Source organism: Protopterus annectens, chromosome 4.part0 (assembly GCF_019279795.1).
Source record: "Protopterus annectens isolate FY-2018-M chromosome 4.part0, PAN1.0, whole genome shotgun sequence".
Classification (NCBI taxonomy): Eukaryota; Metazoa; Chordata; order Ceratodontiformes; family Protopteridae; genus Protopterus; species Protopterus annectens.
Window position 1 is genome coordinate 640,864,574 of NC_056733.1, and position 20,690 is coordinate 640,885,263.

At 41.5% G+C, this 20,690-nt stretch overlaps 2 protein-coding genes and 2 non-coding genes across 7 annotated transcripts in view; 1 reads left to right on the forward strand and 3 right to left on the reverse strand.

Moving 5' to 3' along the window:
- LRRC43 (leucine rich repeat containing 43) overlaps positions 1-20,690 on the reverse strand; it is a 1,074,258-nt gene that overhangs the window by 1,035,172 nt on the left and 18,396 nt on the right. The gene's annotated exons all lie outside the window — the stretch shown is intronic.
- On the reverse strand, positions 8,905-9,013 carry LOC122800605. Its single transcript, XR_006364608.1, has one exon. It is a non-coding gene; the product is annotated as a small nucleolar RNA U6-53/MBII-28 (small nucleolar RNA).
- LOC122800606 lies at positions 12,557-12,666 on the reverse strand. Its single transcript, XR_006364609.1, has one exon. It is a non-coding gene; the product is annotated as a small nucleolar RNA U6-53/MBII-28 (small nucleolar RNA).
- Positions 16,592-20,690, forward strand: part of TMEM120B (transmembrane protein 120B) — a 419,384-nt gene continuing 415,285 nt past the window's right edge. For all 4 annotated transcript variants that reach the window (XM_044068606.1, XM_044068607.1, XM_044068610.1 and 1 more), the window contains exon 1: positions 16,592-16,800. In XM_044068606.1, coding sequence (XP_043924541.1) covers positions 16,738-16,800 — 63 coding nt within the window. In that variant the 5' untranslated portion in view covers positions 16,592-16,737. The remainder of the gene's footprint in view (positions 16,801-20,690) is intronic.

Here is a 20,690-nt window from a genome sequence, read left to right on the forward strand (position 1 = left end):
TTTACCACTTTCATCTATCTTCCCAGAAAAGGTTGCTGCATGTCATCTGTGAGGAATAAACAGGTCTACAATTGGTGTACTGTTGTGGGTAGCCATGAAACACCCTTTAATATCTTACATTGTTGCATGCCTACTGGCATGTCAAGCTATGACTTGTCTGCAAGCAACTGTGTCTGCAGTGGGCTAGCTATGGTTTATGCTGTATTAAATCAATTAACATTCACAAAAGCTGTCACCTCAGACTATTCAGACAGTGAAACAATTGTGTATTGTTCTTCTTTTAAACTAGACTTAGGCCTTGTTTTGGAAATCTATGCACTCTAGTTTATAATGGCCACATTCAAAAAAATATGGCAACTTTAAGTACATGTTCATCATTGGTCGACTGCAGCAGCCTAAACTATATGGGACATCCTTACAATAGCCAGCTTCCAAAACTTCAAGGCAACTTCTACATGCTCTACTCACTATATAACTCGAGAACCGCAGTAGAGAGTCAGGAACTATGGTGCCAAACAAACTTTCTTGCTGAAATGCACTCTTCCCTGTAGGCTCCTAGGGATAAATGGCCATCTAAAGCTTTACCAAAGATGGGCAGATAAGTACCTTGTTGGAGGAATACATTACACTTCAATTGCAGTGAAAGTTCTGTCCGAATGTCACTAACATTTCAATTATATTTTGTTCGGTCGTGGCTCCCAGTGGAAAATATCAAAAAATTTCACTCAAATCAAATTACCTTTTGGTTAAAACTTGGTAGCCCAGGGGCTAGGACTTAATGCTGTGGGGAAACAGTACAAACTTTGCTAGCTTGTTTCACAGACTATTCTAAACTCCATTACCCGCTTGGCAGACACCTTTTTTTTTTTTTTTTGCAGACAGACGGTCCAGAGTCCCTTATTGTTTAACATATTTTGGGAGGAAAAACCTTACTTTTCAGTCAAAGTGTTACAGACTGGAGCTAAATGTGGTCAGAATGTCAGTGTTAAAGTTTTGCCTCAAGATTTTCTGTCAGGAGACAGAACAAGATCTTCAAAAATCTGCTGGCCTCTTGACAGAGATTGGTTGTGGTAGACAGTCCTGGATACCAGAGGGGATTTCTTTATATGATTTAGTACTTTGTGAGGAAATAGTACTTTTCTGTCAAGTGTTGCTTGATTTGGGGGCTAGTGTATTTGGTGGTAGTCACAAAAATGTTTTGCCTAGGAGCATAATTTCTCTATAAATTAGGCAAAACAGACACAAAGTTTTGCTAATCACGCGTCAGATCCAGTAACTTGGGCATTTCCCTCCCTGAAAAGTAAGGAAAAAATTAGGAGGGGGGGGGGTTGTCTTTACACCAACTTCCCCTGAACCTCACAGATGGACAACTTCAGTGTAGCCATGTGATATTCTTTGGACCACTTAATTTTTTTCTTTGTCCTTCTGGTGCCGTGACTTAGCTGTCCTTCTTGATAAGGGAGAACCACTTAATGGCAAGGGGGAAGGGACTGTGTGATGCATTTATCTTCTCTTACAGCAGATATGAAGGATTGTTAAAGGCTTGTTTAAAGTCTTTATATGCAGTCTTTTCTTTCTCGGATTCTTATCTCCAGTCTGAGCAACACAATTTTATAGACTTAATGTTTCAAAAATTCCCACTTTGCAGTGTGGGGAATGCAACTCTGGAGGAAAGCTATGCTTCAGACTCCCCCTCCACACGAGGGCTATTTTTCTGACACTACAGCCAGAATGAAGAACTTTTCAGTGGAAACAGACATTAAATTACAATAAAGATATTTGTTACAGGTAGATTTTCCTCAATCAGCTGCCATCCCTTCTGTGCTGCCAGCCTCTCAATGCTTTAATTTAACGCGAACATACGCCTGACAAATCAGCCACCTTCCTTCTCCCAGAAGTCTGGTTATATTACCTGTCCCAAACCTTCAAAATTCCTTTCTCCCCCAACCCAGGTTGGATCCTGCAGCGATTTTTCCATCAAAACGGGCTTCTGAGAATACTTCAGTTAGTGGTATTCCTTCTGATAAGCTAAGAAAAGCATTGCTAGTTTGGGAAGACAGTTCAAAATAGTGAATGGTCAGGCTTGCATCTTAAGTTTCTGCTGGTCAGTGAGAAAGGAAACTGCTGCTCTCCCTTCAGATATTAAGGAAGTAATTTAATATACTCTGTCTTGGTAACCCAACATTCTCTAAAATATGCTCATGACATAACTGACAGTTTCCAAAGGTTCTGTAGTGGATGAAAAGACCTTTCCGGCCGCTTTCTCAGACTTGGATGTCAGAGATCCAGAATGCTCCCCTAGATGAGGTCACCCTTCATCTTAACAGATCCGGGAAAGTCTATTCTGGAGATTACCCCGATTTTTTTCAACCCTCCTTGCCAAAGCATTCTTCCAGTTCATGCTGCATTTTCAGGAAATGGAAAAAGTGCTCCCCAGCAGGACAGAGGCAAACATTTCAAAAGGGAATAGCATGAAGGTTCACAGAAGGACATGGGTGTCTCCTTTACGTGCATTCCCCTCCTCACCTCGGTAATCATGTAAAGCTTACCCCAGAGTCTAGATCTTTTTTCCCCCTGTAGCACCAAATAGCCTCAGCCAGCCAACTACGTAAAAATTATCTTTAGGCGATTTGCTCACATTCACCAACGTCGCAAAAAAATGGGCATAAGTGTTCACCAGCAATAAGTGGGGCAGGGACCTGGTCTACTCCTACACACACCAGGGACCCATGCTAATGGTAGGAAGGGTGTTATGTACCCGTTTGCCAGTGTGTATTCTCCATAATTGACCACAGAGGACTGCTGAGCTTAAGCTACTGGCCAGTGTCCTGTTCCCCAGCTCAGGTTATACAGGACAGCTCAACTGTGTGAATGCTGGATGTTAAAATAAACCTGCTACACAAGAACCAAGAATTTCTACACTCAATATAGGGTCAATGACAGCAGAGAGTTTGAAATTGGAGGACATGACAGCAAAAGAAGGCTGAATATCCTCTATCTGGGAGAGGAAATGAAGGGTAGTACAGCATTGCCACTTAGCTTGGGATCCCAACTCAGGAAAAACTAGAAAGGGTATGGGAAACAAGGTGAAGGAAAGGCTTCAGAAGACTGTGAGGGATGCCAAAATTAATGACAAGACTCATAACAATCCGACTCCAGTGTAAGTATAGGCAGTATTCATAAATCACAGCCTAAGCCCTACAGCACTGTTGTGACAGTGAGGAAGGGTTTGTATTCAGGCAGGAGCTGCTAGAAAAAGCAGAACATGATGTTAATAGGGACCTGAATTTACATACCAGGACAAACAGAACAGCATACAAGGACTGCCTGGGTCCACATGGGTGGGGCAACAAGAATAAAGGAGTGGCCATTCTAGAATTCTGACAAATTGCTTGGTGGCAGCCAACATACATTTCAGCAAGACATTCAGAAGATCATGCACGAGTGGCCAACATCCAATTCAGGTACACTTTCCTCTTTGTAAGTAAAGGGCACTAGGGTAGAATCAGCAAATGCAAATTCATCCCTAGTGCAACAGTCTTCCCACAGTATAAACCACTGGTTGCCACAAGTGGCTGAAATCAGTGGTCACAGAATGCCCCAAGGTCAATGCACACTAGGATGAAGACCTAGAAGACTAATGAAAAGAAAGCACAAGAACTCAAGGAAATACTCTGGGATCTAGCACCTCAGGAAGTGGAGGAAACAGGCAGAGCTGAAGAATGGCAGTGCCTCAAAAACAGCATGTGTGAGGACTACAGAATGGATATGTGGTTGAACCAGGTATGGAAATAATGTCTATAAAAGGAAAGATGGTGGTGGTGGCAGGCAGAAAACCAGAAGTCATTAAAAGACAGATCAAGCTAAGAAGGAATGCTGGTTGGTTGAGAGGGGCTAAGCAGTTGCAACAGGTAAAAAACACCAAGGCACTATGTGCCATCCACTGAGCAACTTTCCAGAAGCTGGCAAAGAAACTTGTCAGGTTGCAATACAAGAGAGCCATCACACACTTCGTACAAGGGATGTTAGCAACAACCAGTCACCAGTCCACAGGACATACAAATGTAGTAGCCAGCAGCTACTGCCCCAGAAATTAGCCTACAAAATGAAAGAGGAGAGCCCACCAAGGAAAGGAGCAGGAGCACAGGAGGTCACTGCAGACACTATCTTGATGTTGGGTGATTTACGGGAGAAATGGCTCCCAATGGGACTCCTAGCAGTATGGAGAAGAGAGCATATCCCTTGTGACTGAACAAGCTCACAACCCAATCTACAAGAACAAAGGGGACATTGGGCAGGTAGTACAGAGGCAAACTCCTTTCACACCGCATGAAAGTTCTAGAGGTGGTGACTAATACGTAAAAGTAGTAGAAACCAAAATGGGAGTTGAGCATTTCAATTCAGATCAGGATGCAGCATAACCAACTTGATGTCTGTAGTAAGACAGTTGAGGAGTCCCAACTAGGCATTCCTTGACTTAAGCATATGACAAGGTCTCAAGAAAGCTGACTCGGGCAGTCACGCGAAAGTTCAAAGTCTCTGAAACACTGGCAGAATTAGTGCAGGCTACGTACAAGTAGCCCAATATACAAGTACAAGCAGTGTTTGGACTCAAAGGGTTCTTAATGGTACTGGGTGCACATAAAGGTACAGCTTTGAGCCCAGTGATGTTTATACTGGTGATGGACTACATCAGCAAACACTGAGGGGGAACAAAAAAGTTGCTGTATGCAGACAATGTGGCATTACAGAATGAACAAGAACTTCCATTAAGGACAGAGGCTGGAATGCAAAACTAATGGTGCACGGGATGAAAACTGTACTGGCAACAAAGGGGGGGGGGGGTCAGAAAAAGCTGAGGAGTGTGACAGAAGGAAAAAAAGTGGAACAAGTTAACAGCTTAAGCTATCTGGGGAGGTGTGGTTGAGAAGGGAAATCTGAGGTCAAAGCTAGACACAGAGGGGATACAGCTAACTAGAAAAAAGTGTCAGGGGTAGTGTATGACAGAAGAACGCCAAAGAAGCTGAAGGAGGGGAAAAAAAAAAAAAAAAGTGTGCAAAAGTAATACAAGTACTACTGTATGGTACAGAAACTTGATCAGTGAAGGTAGAGGCAATGAGCACCTGACACCAGTGGTAGGATGCATGCTGTGGGACAAAGAAACGAGGGTATCACAGCGGAACCCCAATACCCATTACCATAGACTAATAAGGCAAGATTTTATTCAAGGATCCTTCTCAAAGTTCCTTCGTTTTTTTGGTGGTAGAACTGTACTAGACCTTTCTTTCTAAACCTTCACATCACATTCCAATTCTCAAAAGGGGCTGTCTGGTTTAGATTACATGTGAAAAGTAGTGATTGTTCTAACAATTCCTCTCAACGTCTCTAACCAACTTTGGACTCCTGGCGATCTACCGGTATAATTACAGTCAACACCACTTAACATGGTAGATAGAGGAGGAAGGAACCAGTCCCTACCCTCTCTGCAGACTAGCTATGGTAGCCTGGGAATTCCAGACCTAGTTCAGTCTCTCTTCAGATTACTTTCATCAAAACAAAACAGTGCAGGAAAACTTAGCAAGACCAGGACAGACCCCACCCCTTGAATGGAAGTTGCAACATAGGGTCTTCTACGAAATGGTCCATCTGTGGACAAGTTAGATCAGTTTGCTTCCAGCCACAAAAAGGTTATAAAAAAAGTCTGCTTCCAGACTCCTTGTAGACAGGCCTGGAAGACTGAAATCTTTTATTCTCATGATCTGGAATGTTCCCATATCCTTTTCCACACTTTCTTCTAAAGGTGCTTAAAGGACTCTTCAAAAGATAAATGTGACCCCCTCCCCTTTGACCAAGGCAGTAGTTGTTCTCCCTTGTTTGAAAATGGAGAAAAGCAATTACCATTTACACCCCAGCCTTCAAATATCTGCTTGGGCGATAGAATTCTACCTTGTAGACATTTGTTTCTGTGGCTGTACAGCAGGTACTGAGAGGCAGAAATCTACCAGAAAATTCTATATGGGCAAGTGGAAAATATTTTCTAGTTGGTGCCATGACAAGAACCAGGACCCTTTTCAAAATCAATAACTCCTTAGGTTTGCCGTACTTGAGAGCAGTCATGATCACAGTAAGAAAGACCAGAGCAAGATTCATTTTTAAGCCAGCTCTGCTCAACTGTTCAGATCCCTCCCCCTTTCTACCTTATATCAAATGAACCAGATTTACATATCCATCCTCCCAATTGGCAAGTGGCTCCTTCAAATCTCATCTCTGTATTGTAAAAACAGACTCGTAAACCGGTTCAAAAGGAAAGTATCTGAAGTTCTTATTTGGAAAACAGTACCAACTGCTCTGCACTCCAAAAATGAGTTAACGATTTACAAGCTTTATGGCAAGTCACCCTATGGTAACACTGAAAAATCCTTCCTTTATACCAAGGAGAGTTTACACCGGGCCAGAAAATTCATCTCAGTTCTTTTTCTAGGAACAAAGTAAGAATGTATACAATTTTCTCTTCATGTTCACAGATGACTCCGATACTACACACTGACAGGACAAAACACACTTCAGTTCTGATCAACTTAAGTCCCTAGCTTTCCACTTCTGCGGCAAGAAAGTTAAGTTTTGGCAGTCTAGCCACTGACTTTTCTGCCCTCATCGAGTTGCAGAGTGGCTAGGGTGCATGAAAGGTGGCCTAAAGTTTGGTAGCTTGCCATCTGGTCAGATCAGACCATACAGGTTAGGCCACTCCCAACAGTGATCTATCTAAACATCTACGATCAAGTTTACACCACTGCACTTTACAGAATATACCAAACTAAAACAGTCCTTAGAATATGAGCATCATGCTTAAATTCTAATCTCCTAATAAACTTGCAATCCTTGTTAGGATTGTTTTAATACAAAATATTACTGCTCAAAGCATTTCCACTCAGGACCATTTAACAGCAATAAGCATTGTACAAGAATAATAAAAAGAAACCTCTTAGTTTCACCTACCCTTCCGTTTATAAAAGTTCCACGGGGACAATACAAAGGTGCGACCAAGATGTAGAAAGTATCCATACAGGAAATGGGAAGCTGCACCTTTGCTGTCCGCAGATGACGTTGCTCTCCTATTCTCAATTTCACAGTATTCTGTTGCTACTGGCTACCATTACAAAGCATCCAAAATGAAAATCAGCTACTCGGGGGGTGTGTGTGTGTGTGCGTGCAAAGATCACGTTTTCTCCCAGAGAAGAGCGTATTCTCTGCAACTGAGGGATGCTCAAAACAAAATTAATTGAATTAAAATGCTATGCGACATTCATCATGCTGATATTTTATACACCCCCCACCCCAAATATAGACAGGATGTTTTTGCAATGCACTCAGGACCTCCTTGATTATGTAACCAAAATGTGCTGTATAAATTCTAATACATCAATAAAACATGACATTTGCGTTGTTTTAAATAGACAATGATCATGCAGACAGGTGTGCTAGTACACAAGGACGATAAGGGCATGAAAAAGAACACTGTACTTGCAAAAAGAAATAGCTGCAAGGCTTGTGGGTTTTGCTTGGGTGGTTAATTTTGACCATCTTGAATTTGTAATAAAGTAAATATCTGGAAATTTATCACAGGATAGAATATATGCATTATACTGTAGTGCACTGCTGCTTTTAGGCAAGACTGCCATCTTGTCTCACATATACACTAGTTATGCAAAACAGTGAGGTAAAAATCTTGTGCATAATATTTATCATTTAGAAGCAGGACATAGAAGTCAGACTCTCATTCGGACTCGTCCTAGCATCTATCAAGGTGTGCAGGAAAACTGGCTACTTCAAATGAGTGACTTAGTAACTCGGGTTTCCATACATTCTACAAGAGATGACCACATTGTTCAAGCTTCAACTTAGGGGGGGGGGGGGGGTCAGCAGAATCAAAGCACTGTCTACAGCAGAGTAAGATGCAATGCATCCTAAACACCCACTTTTGCACATGCCGTCATACACCTATGAACCCAGTCTAGGTCACCAGAGGTGCACAAATGTATTCAGTAGTGATTCCTTATAAAATTTGTGACTGTAGTACTGCCTTTGTTTTAATCCCCAAACACTGGACTGGACTTCCAGTCTTCATGACTTAAGACAAGCCTCATTTTCCCCAATCTATGACCCCATCCTATTCTATGGCCATGAACTTTGAATAGGGAGAAGGAAGACAGGAGTACTGCTGCAGGGTATCTAGACTCACTATGAAAAAAAGCAAGGAGTTCGGCAATCTGGGAAGATCTCAGGACAACCACTGTTCCTCAGTGTTGACAGCAGTCACAGATGAAGTGGGTCTGGTCACCTTGTATAAATGTCTATAGGAAGCCTACAAATAACTTACATCGAAGACAAGGCACACAAAGGATTCTATCAGCTTGATGAACCTGAAACTTTTGCTGGGAAAGTATTATGGTCTACCCTGGTCAGCTTGCCATCACCACAACTCTCACCAGGACACCAGGTTTAGTGAAAAGCATGGATGGCATTCTCAGAGGAAGAATGAAGGGGAGGGGATTGCCCCGTGCTGATGGAACCAAGAAGCATCACACAAGTAGAAAATCTTGAAACTATTAGGTAATGGTGGCTGTTATGAACTGAAGCACTGCAGCTTTAGACCAATAGAAGGAATGGGAAGGCAAACATATGGTGGATGTAAATTAAATTTTGGCCAAGGTGTCTTGCCACAATGCATAAAGTGTTACTTTAGCACACATTTTACCCTGGGGTAGAACAAATTGTATACTGTACCAACCATATCTGACAATGCACAGATGACATACATTAACAACCTATACTTTTGTCCACATCTGTTCTTTAACTTGTCTATAATTGTTCAATGTGAAGTACAGAAGTACTCAGAGAAAATATCTACCTCAGGTCTCACCATGAGAAGACAGTTTAACTCATCTTCACCCAGAGCCAGATCAGTGACCCAGCCTGATAAAATCGGTATTAGCATGGCTACTCATCATAGGCAGATATTAAGCAAATATCAAAGTGCATAAAACTTGCAGAGCAATTGTGTCGCACACTAGATTACACAAGCATTTTATATATACACAAGACATGCACTTAAAAAAAAACTACTACTTGTTAAAAACTACTTGTTATATGCAATCCTTTAAAATCATGGATGTATCAATGAGGGAAAGTACATAAACAGCAATAAATCAAACTGTGGAAAACTACATTCAAGTACAAACCACATGAAATAATGTCAGTATTGCTACTTAAGATGTTCTAGTTTATACAGTCTGTCACCAACTACAGCAAAAGGATGGGCAGCATGATACAGAGACAACCATAAACTCAGAATATATGTCACACTAGTGTGCTTTGCAGGGTCAGTGACCAACTGCGCAAACAGCATGACAACCATCAATTCAAAAAAAAAAAAGTTAAACTATTTACTTGCCAACTTTTAAATGAATGCTACTACCCACTCAAAAATCAATCTCTTGCTATTCAGGAAACACTACACACAACTCAAGACACCAGCTTTGCTAGTACAACCCCATTTACCTTGGCTGCTATCAAAAGATCATTCTCAGAGTTAACTCTAGCAAACATGAATACCTATTCCAAATTATAGTAGAGCCCACTCCTATTACCTTTCTGCAAATCATTTAAAACCATAGCAAACATGACTACCTTTAAACTAGGCTGACTGTTGCTCAGTTAATAAAAGTGACAATATACAGTACTGCCACACATTCTATTAACCAATAAATACCTGCTACTGTACCTCAGTCTTTTTTCATTCATACAATTTCTTTATTACCACTGCATCCTCAATGGATACTGGCAACTGTTCAAAGCAGTTTCTCTCACCTAATGGGCCCAGACTGAAAAGAGGTCCCATGGAACAATGTCCCAGGTAAATGAAAAGTATTCCATAAGGTATAGAGCGATTTCAGGCACTAAATACAGGCTGGTCCATGTCTGCAATGAAGAAATGTTCCAACAGTCCAAAATGTTTAGAAATGCAAAGAAAACCAAATATAATACAAAGACAGCTGACAAGCCTATTAAATCTTTGCGCAGCAGTATTCCCTGGGTAGAGGGCCAAAGATCCCAATGCAGCTCTGGACAGAGAGAAACTATGCAGAAGCTAAGTAGTCAGATGAGCAGAGCAAGTCCATCACCACCTCCAAAAAAGCAATTCTCAAGCTTTTAACAGCCATTAATGGTACAAGGGATTGGAGTGTTATACATACAGTAAAATGCCAACCTCCCTTCCCCCAAAGCCTAGATCCTGCATATACAAAAAAACAACACACACACACACACTGATTCTGAGCTTACTCAGTGAGGAAAGGCCATCCTGTGTGCATTACCATATTAACAGCTGGGATAATGGTACAAAACAACAAGTCACTATGTAACAAGCCATCTTCTGCAGTTACTGGTACCATGCAGAGGGAAATCCTAAGAAATGTTGCCTGTAAACACTGCACTTATCAAATCATGTTATTTTCTGGATTTAGCCTATATACTGTGTTTCAGTACTATGTCCCATATTATGTACAGGTAATGGGTATATAATGACTGTGTAAATTACTGCACAACCCAACCATTTTTGCAAACCGAAATTAAATGATAGTGATATACAACAGTTCACAGTGCTTTACATGCCCAGTGATTAGATACTTACACCCAGGTTGTAATTAGGAGGACACAACCACCCTCCCAGGAAGAGAATTTTACCCGTACCTTCTGTGAAGTGACGGGAGGTCTAAAGGCCTGATCTAGAACAAACATGGCCCCGGGCGGGAGGTTGGCGTAATGGTTAAGGTGACCTTAAAACACATGGTGCAGGGTTCGATTCTGACATGGGGTAATTGGCTAGACTTAAAATAGCCCATAAAGGCAGTTAGCCTAGTACTAACCTATGAACTCAGATCTTCTACTTCAGATGCAGCCTTACATGTCAGCTTCCATGTAGGAAACCCTCCTCTCCAAACAATGCAGGAAAAAGTCAACTCAAGATTTTTACTGCTTAAACTGCATGGCTATCAATTTCAAAAGAACAGATGAACTTCTGGAAAGCAGCAAACTGTTAAATGGTTTGCTTTAATATTCTTCACATTATTGTTACTTTACCTGTGAATATTCCAACATGCATATGGATTTACTTACTCCAAGTACATATTAAGAGGACGTCACATATAAAGCAAGCACCATTTGTCAGGGGAGACACCACACGTAATCAAAATACATGCTACACCACAAACATACTTTAGGCCCATTCTCTCACTTGTAACTTGAGAGGATCAGGAACACTATGCTAGCTGCACTGATCAGAAACTAAGTCTGCTCAGGTCTCCTAAATGGGGAAATGTCCTCAAATCACCAATGCACTCATTAGCATGTCTCTCTGCAACAGTCATTGTATCAACCTGGCTTAATGTGAAATTCTGATCAACAGGTAAACACATGCACTACCTACAACAAAAGATGTCAATGGAAGCTCCAGAACCAGACAATACAACTTACGTGTGTGTTTAATAATGCATACTGCAGCTCCCCCATCTCCAGAGGCTGTCTGCACACTGCAGCTTCTCCATCCCACCATAAATCTTTAATCCTACCTCAGATATAACAGCAGATGACATGGCAACAGGCCAGCCACCACTGTGTAACATCAATTCTAACAATGCCAAATGTACACATCCTCTCATTTGGAATTACAGTAGTCCCAACATGCAAGCTTACAAAATACACCAGAAGCATGTTATACTTCTAAACTGCTTGGTCTCAGCACAGACCAGACATGCAGGCATCTATTTCAACTTTTCTTCCAAAAATTAAATTTGCTCATTGCATCAAAGCTTGTAGAAGTCTTCAAAACTACTGCGCACTGATGTTTCCACTGTGTGTAATGCAAGATGTACAACCCAAATACACAATATTGGATTTTCAGAATTGTGTAAAATTAGCAATCAGATTTTAGCGTTTCTCCATCTACATCTTTGTTTATATGCACATTGTACAAGTAGTGGCGCATAAATCTTAAGCTCAAAGTGGGTCCTTATGGATGAGGCCACTAAAAAAACAGATCAGAAAAGAAAACGTGAAATTTATAGGCATTGATACGCTACTGAAGAAAGCAGATGGTTAACCACTTGCAGGCAGCCTAAAAAAAACAAAAACCAGAACAGTGTTAAAAACAGTACAAAATTAAAAATTAATGCAACTTAAAATCTGGTAGCATTAAGACATTTGTAAAAAAACATGGAATGTATTTTAGCATTTATGGCCCTCTACAGTGAAAGGCCATCACACACATTTCATTAGCAGACCTTCAGGATGAAAATGCCACCACCCAGCTCAAGCACAGGCATTTCTAAACAGCATACAAGTTAAAGGGTGCTACCATACACACAAAGGCAGCACAAAAAAAAAAAAAAAAAAAAAAAAAAAAAGAAAAAAGCACAGAGAAAACGCACAATATCCTCTCAAACCCACACAACAGGGCAGATATGGACTGGATAAAATGATAGCATGCTTTCAAAACTATCAGCCTCAGGTTTCACCATGGAAAGTAGATTTAAACTCATACTCACCCACAACTTGACACAGTGGCCCAGTGTGGTGAATCGGCATTAGCATGGTTACTCATCACAGGCAAAATTACACAAAACGGTTTCCCTTACAAGGGAGGATCAAACCCTGTGTCTGTGACACAAAACACTAACAATTACGCCAACCCCCAACCCATCATTCACACTATTAAAGGGCAAAGTCACACACAAAATCAAGTACTTACTCTGTGGTGGAGTAGGGTGCAGTCCTGATTATGGCCCTGTTGACCCATGTTTAGCTACCAGGTCCAAGTACCAAAGAAGATGGACAGGGAGATTAAGAGCAAGGGTCAATACCCAGGGGTCAATCCTAGGGAGAAGGCAGAGGCATCTTTGCTTGCTGCATGGGCACCACACAGCAGAACTTACATGACAGACCATCAAAACAGTTTGTGGTGCTGCAAATAAGTGGGGAAAAACACTTGCAGGCAGCACGAAGGCACAAAAACCCAGGCGATCAGTGACACCACACACACGGCAGTCAACAGGGAATATGTCTATCTTAAAAAGTTTTTTAATATACAGCACCCAATCTACCACTACAATACTTTAATGAATGAATGAATGAACAGATTAAACACAGTAAGGAAGCTGAACTACAACAATAGCAATGCTGAGAACAGAATTTAGACCTGTGTGGGACATGCATTAATACAGGGCCAAGAACAAAGAGAGAAACAAGGAGCAGCTTCAAAGCAGCAACTCCAAATTCTGCTTAGCATCAAAAAGTGCTACAAATGAATTCTGCTCTGGACTAACCCCCCCCCAGTATTTTGTCAACTTCTACAAGAGAATTAGCCATCTGATACAATATAACACGAGAAGGGGAACATTGTGTTGTGTTAAGCAGAAATGTAGTTAGCCAAACAGGCTGGTTGAGTAACAGATCCTACACACGAGATCGGCTCAAGCAAGTTTCGTTTTTTGGGAAGCACTGCCAATTAATATTTTTTTCTGTTTAACTAGAGCTTACCAGGCATCTCTACTGGCTGCCAGCAGTAGTGTAGGACAGGAGCACTGGGAGATAGGTACCACATTTTTTTTGTGTGTGTGTGTGTGTGGGGGGGGGGGGGTTGTCCTTTGCTTGATGAATTTACACAAGACTTTCAATATCAGCTCAGTTAAATTTTGGTGACTGATGTTTGTCAGATGCAAGTCAGCCGCTAAATCCCTTGCAGGAAAACACAAACCTTCTTAATATGTTAACTACAAGGAAATGCATACAAACAAATGGAAGTTTCTACCCCCCTACAATAGTGGATTGAAACAGAGCTAACTCAGAGCTTAAAACAATCTGATATTGTCAGACAGTACCTCAAAAGGAAAGTGGCCCTTGTTTTTGGCATAATCAAAAACAAATAGGATAGCCATTTTGTATTCCTATGGTAGTTTCTTCTGTTTCAACAAGAACCATGACAATTTTAAGACTACACGAATTATAACTATTTTTTTTTGTATTGGCTGCTGGGGGCTGAGACCATCAAATTAGATGGTTTTGTGTCGAAGTTCTGACAACGGCAGTAGTCGACTATTCTTTACAATAATTATTTCTCTCCAACTGTAATAACTGTAAACGTTCTTATGAACCCATGTTGCATGACAGTTTTAAAACTATAATTAAAGTAACAAAACAATCCCAAGAGGAGAAAGTGGACAGCCTTGCCATTCATCAGCATGCAAAATAGTCACCCTCAGCACAGGATCCCTTCACCACTCTTAAATCCCCCCATAGTAATCTCTCTTTCTCCTCAATTATGGAGCATATATTACAAGCCATAACATAACAGTTGTTAAGCTAAACAAATAGTCATTTATACACCATCATGTCAAGTAACCTTCTGAGAAGACTATGACGCACTACATTTATACCTTTAATGCTAGACTTCAACTCTGCAGACCAGACCATATTCTGTATGGAGCAAGGAAAGGAGCAGATCTAGTGCAAAGGGACAAGTACAAGAGAATGCAAAGGCGATATATATTGTAGTGTACTGGCTTACCAGATGCACAGTAGCAAGTGCTGCACCAACCCCACCCCAGCTGGTTGACATCTTGCTGTACTTGTGAATAACCAAAAATGAAGTGGCTTCCTCGACATGAATATTCATTTTGATGAGTAATCACAGTTGTGTATGCTTAGCTGTTTCAGCATAACAAATGCTGGAATACAACTGACAAACTACTACAAGTAATCCTAAACCGCCATGTTACATCAACGGTACAAAAAATCCCAGTAAATATGAACAATTACCTTTTCCCCTGCACCCCCCCAGTATTTGAATATACCTACTACAAGGAGGGTGCAGGGGGGCTTGCGCCCTGCAAAAGCAAAGGGAAAAAGTAGTTTATATTCACTGGGATTACTTAGATCACAGGAATGTATAGTACCAAGCTGCTCATCTACATTCATTATATATATGTTATGCCAATCATGCCTCATTTCCTAACCAGTGCCTAGGTTTTTGGCTTGTCAATCACATTGGCCACGCCCACTCATGCGCGAAACTGCCCACGAGTCAGTACACTACAGTATCGCCAATGCAAATTATGCATTTTTGGATAATTCTAAATGAATATCTAGAACGTTGAAGTGTTAGAACCAACAGCATCAAAGGCTGTTGCACTGGCACTACACAATTCACGACAGTGTTTAGAAACACCGATTTTTCAGTGCTAGCTATAACAGCATTGGGGGGGGGGGGTTAAATTGTGTAGTGTCCAAGAGCTGATTATGTTCACAGCGGTGTGGTCGGTCTTTGTGTAGCTGCTTCTCAGCGTTATCAATAGTTTCTCCCTTCCCCATTTTTTACATAGGCTGCATATGACTGAAAACTGGCAGTTGTCGTAAAAACCCCTTGATTATGTCCAAGTCACTCAGAAAGACACTCTCCTGGTGCACTAAAAATGCGTTCAAATTAAATGCGAAATAGTAGAGTCGTTTCATTTGGCGGGCAATCCTTACAACACAAATAAGCTACTTGACAAAAACACTGCGGGGCATCTGGGTTGGCAGTTCCCTATTCGTGGATGATCAGCATGATAGGACTAGTCAGAAAAATCCTTCTACTTAGCAAAATTAACAGCCAAAGGCGTAATACTCCGATGCAAAGGGGGCACCGCTCATTTACAGTAACCTTTGACTAGACCAATTAAGCACAGTGTCTCTTCAGTACAAACCTCATTGAATATATCAAATAACTGCAGAAACACCAGAATTTTATCCAAGAATAAAAGTATTTAAGACCCCGATGTATCAACAGAAGCTAGCAAATCTCTTTAGTCGGTAACTGTCATAGAGCGATCGGAGTACTGCTTAAACAGACACCGAACCCCAAACCCCAATATCCTTAAGTTCCTATACTTCTAATAGTCGAATAGCTTAGCGACAAATAACTCAAACGCGACGGACAGAAAAGAACCATTACACATCGTCTCTTTCTCCCCTGAAATAAGCTATCCTTTAAGGTGAAGCAGCGTGATACATTAACTTGGACAACTACAAGGGCCCTCACGTTTTCTCCAACGCTAACTAGCCTAATCCTCCTTGACGAAAGAAGGGGTATCAGCAAGACAAAGATGATCATGAGATAAACTTCTGATGGCCAGAGCTAAAACTACCTCAAAATCTTATCAACTATACCAAAGGTAGAGAACACGTGCATAGAACTTGCTGAGGTGGCTGACACAGGCTATTAGGGTTCTGGACAGTCCTGTAGATTAAATTAAAAATACAACAGCCTCCCACAACGTAACATTCACACTTAACTGAACATTTCCCAAAGTAAATAGCTAATTAAACCACTTTTTAGCTTTACAAACTTACAACACTCACCAACGAACTGAAACAAAACGCCATTACTCTTCTATGTAACAAAAATAAGGCTGCTGCCTACAGAGCCAATAGACGGCAGCACCTGACACTATTATCCAATAGCAGTGAGATTACGTAATCGGAAGAGCGGAGTGACCAAGGGAGCGTATCAGATTCGCCGTACGCGTGGTGAACTGATTCTCGTTGACCCCTGTTGGTTAATTTCGGGGCTAAGAACTGAGAAGCAGAGCAACACTTACAGAGTTGTACTGACTTCATGTCTGCTGCTTGCATGTTATACTTACAATGTCGCTGCAGAGTTGTATAGTAGACTGGGGGGAACTTGACAAAGAATTTCATGAACTGCAGGTACGTTTGATTACTATTATGGGCGTCCCTGTGTTTACTTCACAAGCCATCCCTGTTGTGCTGGCACAAACATTGGTTCCGTCTTGAGACTGTAATCTGTCATTTTTATGTATAGTTTAAATGCAGGCCACGAATTATACTAAAGCGGTCTGATTTTTTTTTAAAATTGTTTCTGCATTGCAGAGTAACTGTAATAAGTCAACAGCTTGATATTTTCCATTTACTCTTAAAATTGCATTGGTGGCATAACATCTAGTTCCGTTTAGTTATGCTACTTACTATAGCAGAGCTAGTTAAAATAAATGGTAAATACATGGTTTGTCCATTATTGGTATATCTTGATTAATTTGTGTATTAGGGTAAATAAGTGCATTCATAGATATGCACGGATGTGGACCTTTGGCACTGAGAACATTTTTAGTTTGTTGTTAAAACTGTTGTACTTAATTTTCTTGACGTAACTGTTGCATATACAGTATTAGATTTTTGCATTCGCCTTTTAATGGAAATGTGTGTTTGCCCAGCCGTAAATATATGTTGGTGCGTGTGTGTTTGTTCGTATGTAGTATGTATGTATATGTGTACAGGTGTGATGTGTGCCACATGAGATGTGGGAACATATGAAATATTACACAAGACTTCATGCAGACCTTGCTCTATACTAGATGGAATGTAGTAGTCAGTGCTGAATACTTTGTGAAGCAGTTGTTAATGTATTATCATACAGTGTGCAAGTTTTATTTGTGTATCTGTGTATAATTAGTCAGATATATGTGTCTGAGTATAGAAATGCATAGGAGACCCTGGTAACTTTATAACATATGTATGTACGTATATATAGGTTCATAGGTTGGTACTAGGCCATCAGCCCTAGGGCCTATACAAGCCTAGCCATAACAATTCCCTGGCTATTTCTTCCCACACTATTTACTTCCCTGGACCCCTGTCTAACAGGGCAACTGACGTGATCCCCGGGGTGAGACATTGGAAACCTCCAAACACTGGACCCTACACAGTTTGGCTATATATATATATATATATATATTTTTTTTTTTTTTGTCTCAAACGCTGGTTAGATCTGACCATAAACTAATCACTCTGGCTATCCACATTCCACCACCACCCCCGGTCAAAGAAACCACAGTGAAAAACTTTTCAAAAGCAAACTTCACATTACTTAAGACCGAAGTGGGAAGTTTCAAAGCCCCCATGCTAATGCTGTCCAAGCTGCAAAATCCTTTACTAATGCACTCTACAGGCACCTACAAGAATGCATGGATCATGCTATCCCAAACAAAACCAAGACTCACTCCTCCACGAAAAGGAAACTAGTCTGGTGGACAACTGCCACAAACAAGCTATACAATGGAAGGAGGAAACTTAGTACAGAAAAGAGTAAAATCCCAAGAAGGGAAGACATCCCTGATCAGTATGAGCAAGAAACTACATTCCCTCATAAAATCGTCCTAGGCTAGCTTCGAAAGAAAAATTGCCATGGACTCCAAAGATAACCACAAGATATTCTTTAGCTTTGTCAGGAATCTAAGTGGCAATTCTCAGATCTGCTTGGAGTTGGTGCAGAATGGCACAAAATACACTGAACCGAGCAATATAGACAACATCCTGGCAGACTGGTTCAGTGCAAACTTCACCCCTCCAAAAGGGCCCATAACTATACCAGAAGAATGTAGTGCCCCTGAAATCACATTCAGGTTAAAACGGCCCTCTCCAAAGCCAAAAACGCAGTATCCATGGGACCGGACGGTGTCCCAGGCTGCAACCTACATGAGCTCAAAGATGAACTAACCCCTCACCTAAACACACTGTTTAAACTCATTCTCTCCACAGGCTATGTGCCCACAGAGTGGCGCACAGCAATGGTTATTCCGCTCCACAAAGGTGGGGCCACAACAGACCCTGGGAACTATTGCCCTATAAGCCTGACTAGCTTGGTCTGCAAAGCTGTGGAGCGCATCATCATGGATCTCATTAACAGAGACATTGGAAACCTCCAAACACTGGACCCTACCCAGTTCCGCTTTAAGGGCAGATCATGCCTCCTAAACCTGGTGGACTTCTTTGAGACAGTTACCAAGGCTATAGATGCAGGAAAGGTGGTCCACACAGCATACCTAGACCTCGCAAAGGCCTTAAGCACCATTCCTCACTTGGGTATAGACAATCTCACCAGCCTGAACATAAACCCCTACATCACGAGGTGGGTTGCAAACTGGCTCATGGACAGAACCCACATGGTAAGAGTTGCGGGAGCTAGGTCTGACTCTAAACTGGTTACAAGTGGCGTTCCCCAGGGCTCAGTCCTAGGACCCCTCCTGTTCGGCATATACTTCTTAGAGGTACAAGCAAGCACAGGAGGACTATGGCTGACCAAGTTCGCAGACAACTGCAAACTAGGGCCTATAATTGACTCTCCGGCTGACACAGACATACTCCAAAAGGGTCTCACTGAGACAGATACCATGGTGTCAAAACCATGGTCTCAAGTTAAATGCTAAAAAGTGCATAGTCATCCCCTTTGGAAAAAAAAAAGTACCCACAAACTACCACATAGGTGGTAGCTCCCTAAATACAAAAGACGTAATAAGGGATCTGGGGACCCAAGTAGATAGTAACCTCTCCTTTGATAATCGCATTGCCAAAGTGGTTAGAAAATCCTTCTCTGTGGCCCACCTAATCACAAAAGGGTTTGCATCCAGATCGAAGGAGGTCACTGGGCCCCTCTACGCATCACTCATCAGACCCATCATAGAATACAATGCCCCTGGGATGTACCTTACAAGACACCTGCAACAACTGGAAAGACCACAGAAGTACCTCACCAAGAGGATCACTGACCTCAAGCAGATGCCCTATGCAGCTCGACTGAAGAAACTCCAGCTGCACTCTGTTGCATACCGTCTCCTCAGAGGTGATCTCTGCCTGACATACAAGGCCATGTCCAACCCAGAATTGATGGACATGCTCCACCTAAAGAAAACCATATCCCCTCGAGCCACACACTCCAGGGATCTAAATCTCACACCACAACAATAAATAGGACATGCTGGAGGGATAGAGACTTCCCATGCTCTGGAGCAAGATTCCAATCCACATTAGGCAGAACTCCTTGCTAACCCTTTTCAAGAGAAACCTTGACGAGTGGATGGGAAACAGAAAGTTTACCCCAGGGATCACTTCAATGGCTGTGCTGGACAGAGGCACAGGGAACTCATCTAAGGGGGTGGCGAAAGCCAACACATTCTGGCTAGGCTTATAAATGCCTTCAGGCAGATAGCCTAGTACCTACCTATGAACCTAAACATAACTCGTATTGGATACATTCTCCCGCTATCCCTCAATCTCAATTAATTTATTATTGAAGTTATTCTCTCATTCTGTTTTCTCATTTATACACAAATGACACCAGCACCCAAAATACTGCAGAACATCCTTATTGTATTTCTTGAACTTAAAAGTTTTTATTTGATAAATAGACTAGTGCTAATTGATAACTGTTTTTTTTCCTAAATTGATGAAACACTGTCTAAATGAAACTATAATATCTCCTGCCTGATTCTGCACTTCATGCAATTATCTGAATAATCTAATTTCTGTACACGCTCTCCAAAATGTGATATTGATCTAGCAGATAGTGTGCCCATATAAAGTAGCAACTCTGGAAAAAACTGAATAACTAGTGCTAGATGTGGAACTTTGCTGTGTCTTAAGTACCTATGGAAAGTGGTAGATTACGAATGTACATGTCCTCTGACCGTATTTGCCTATAGGAATTGACTTTGTGTGCCTGGTACTCTGTGAATGTTTGCTTTTTTGTAACTGTTGACTGCTGCAATAACTACTCTTGAGTCTCTCTACAATGGTACAAATTG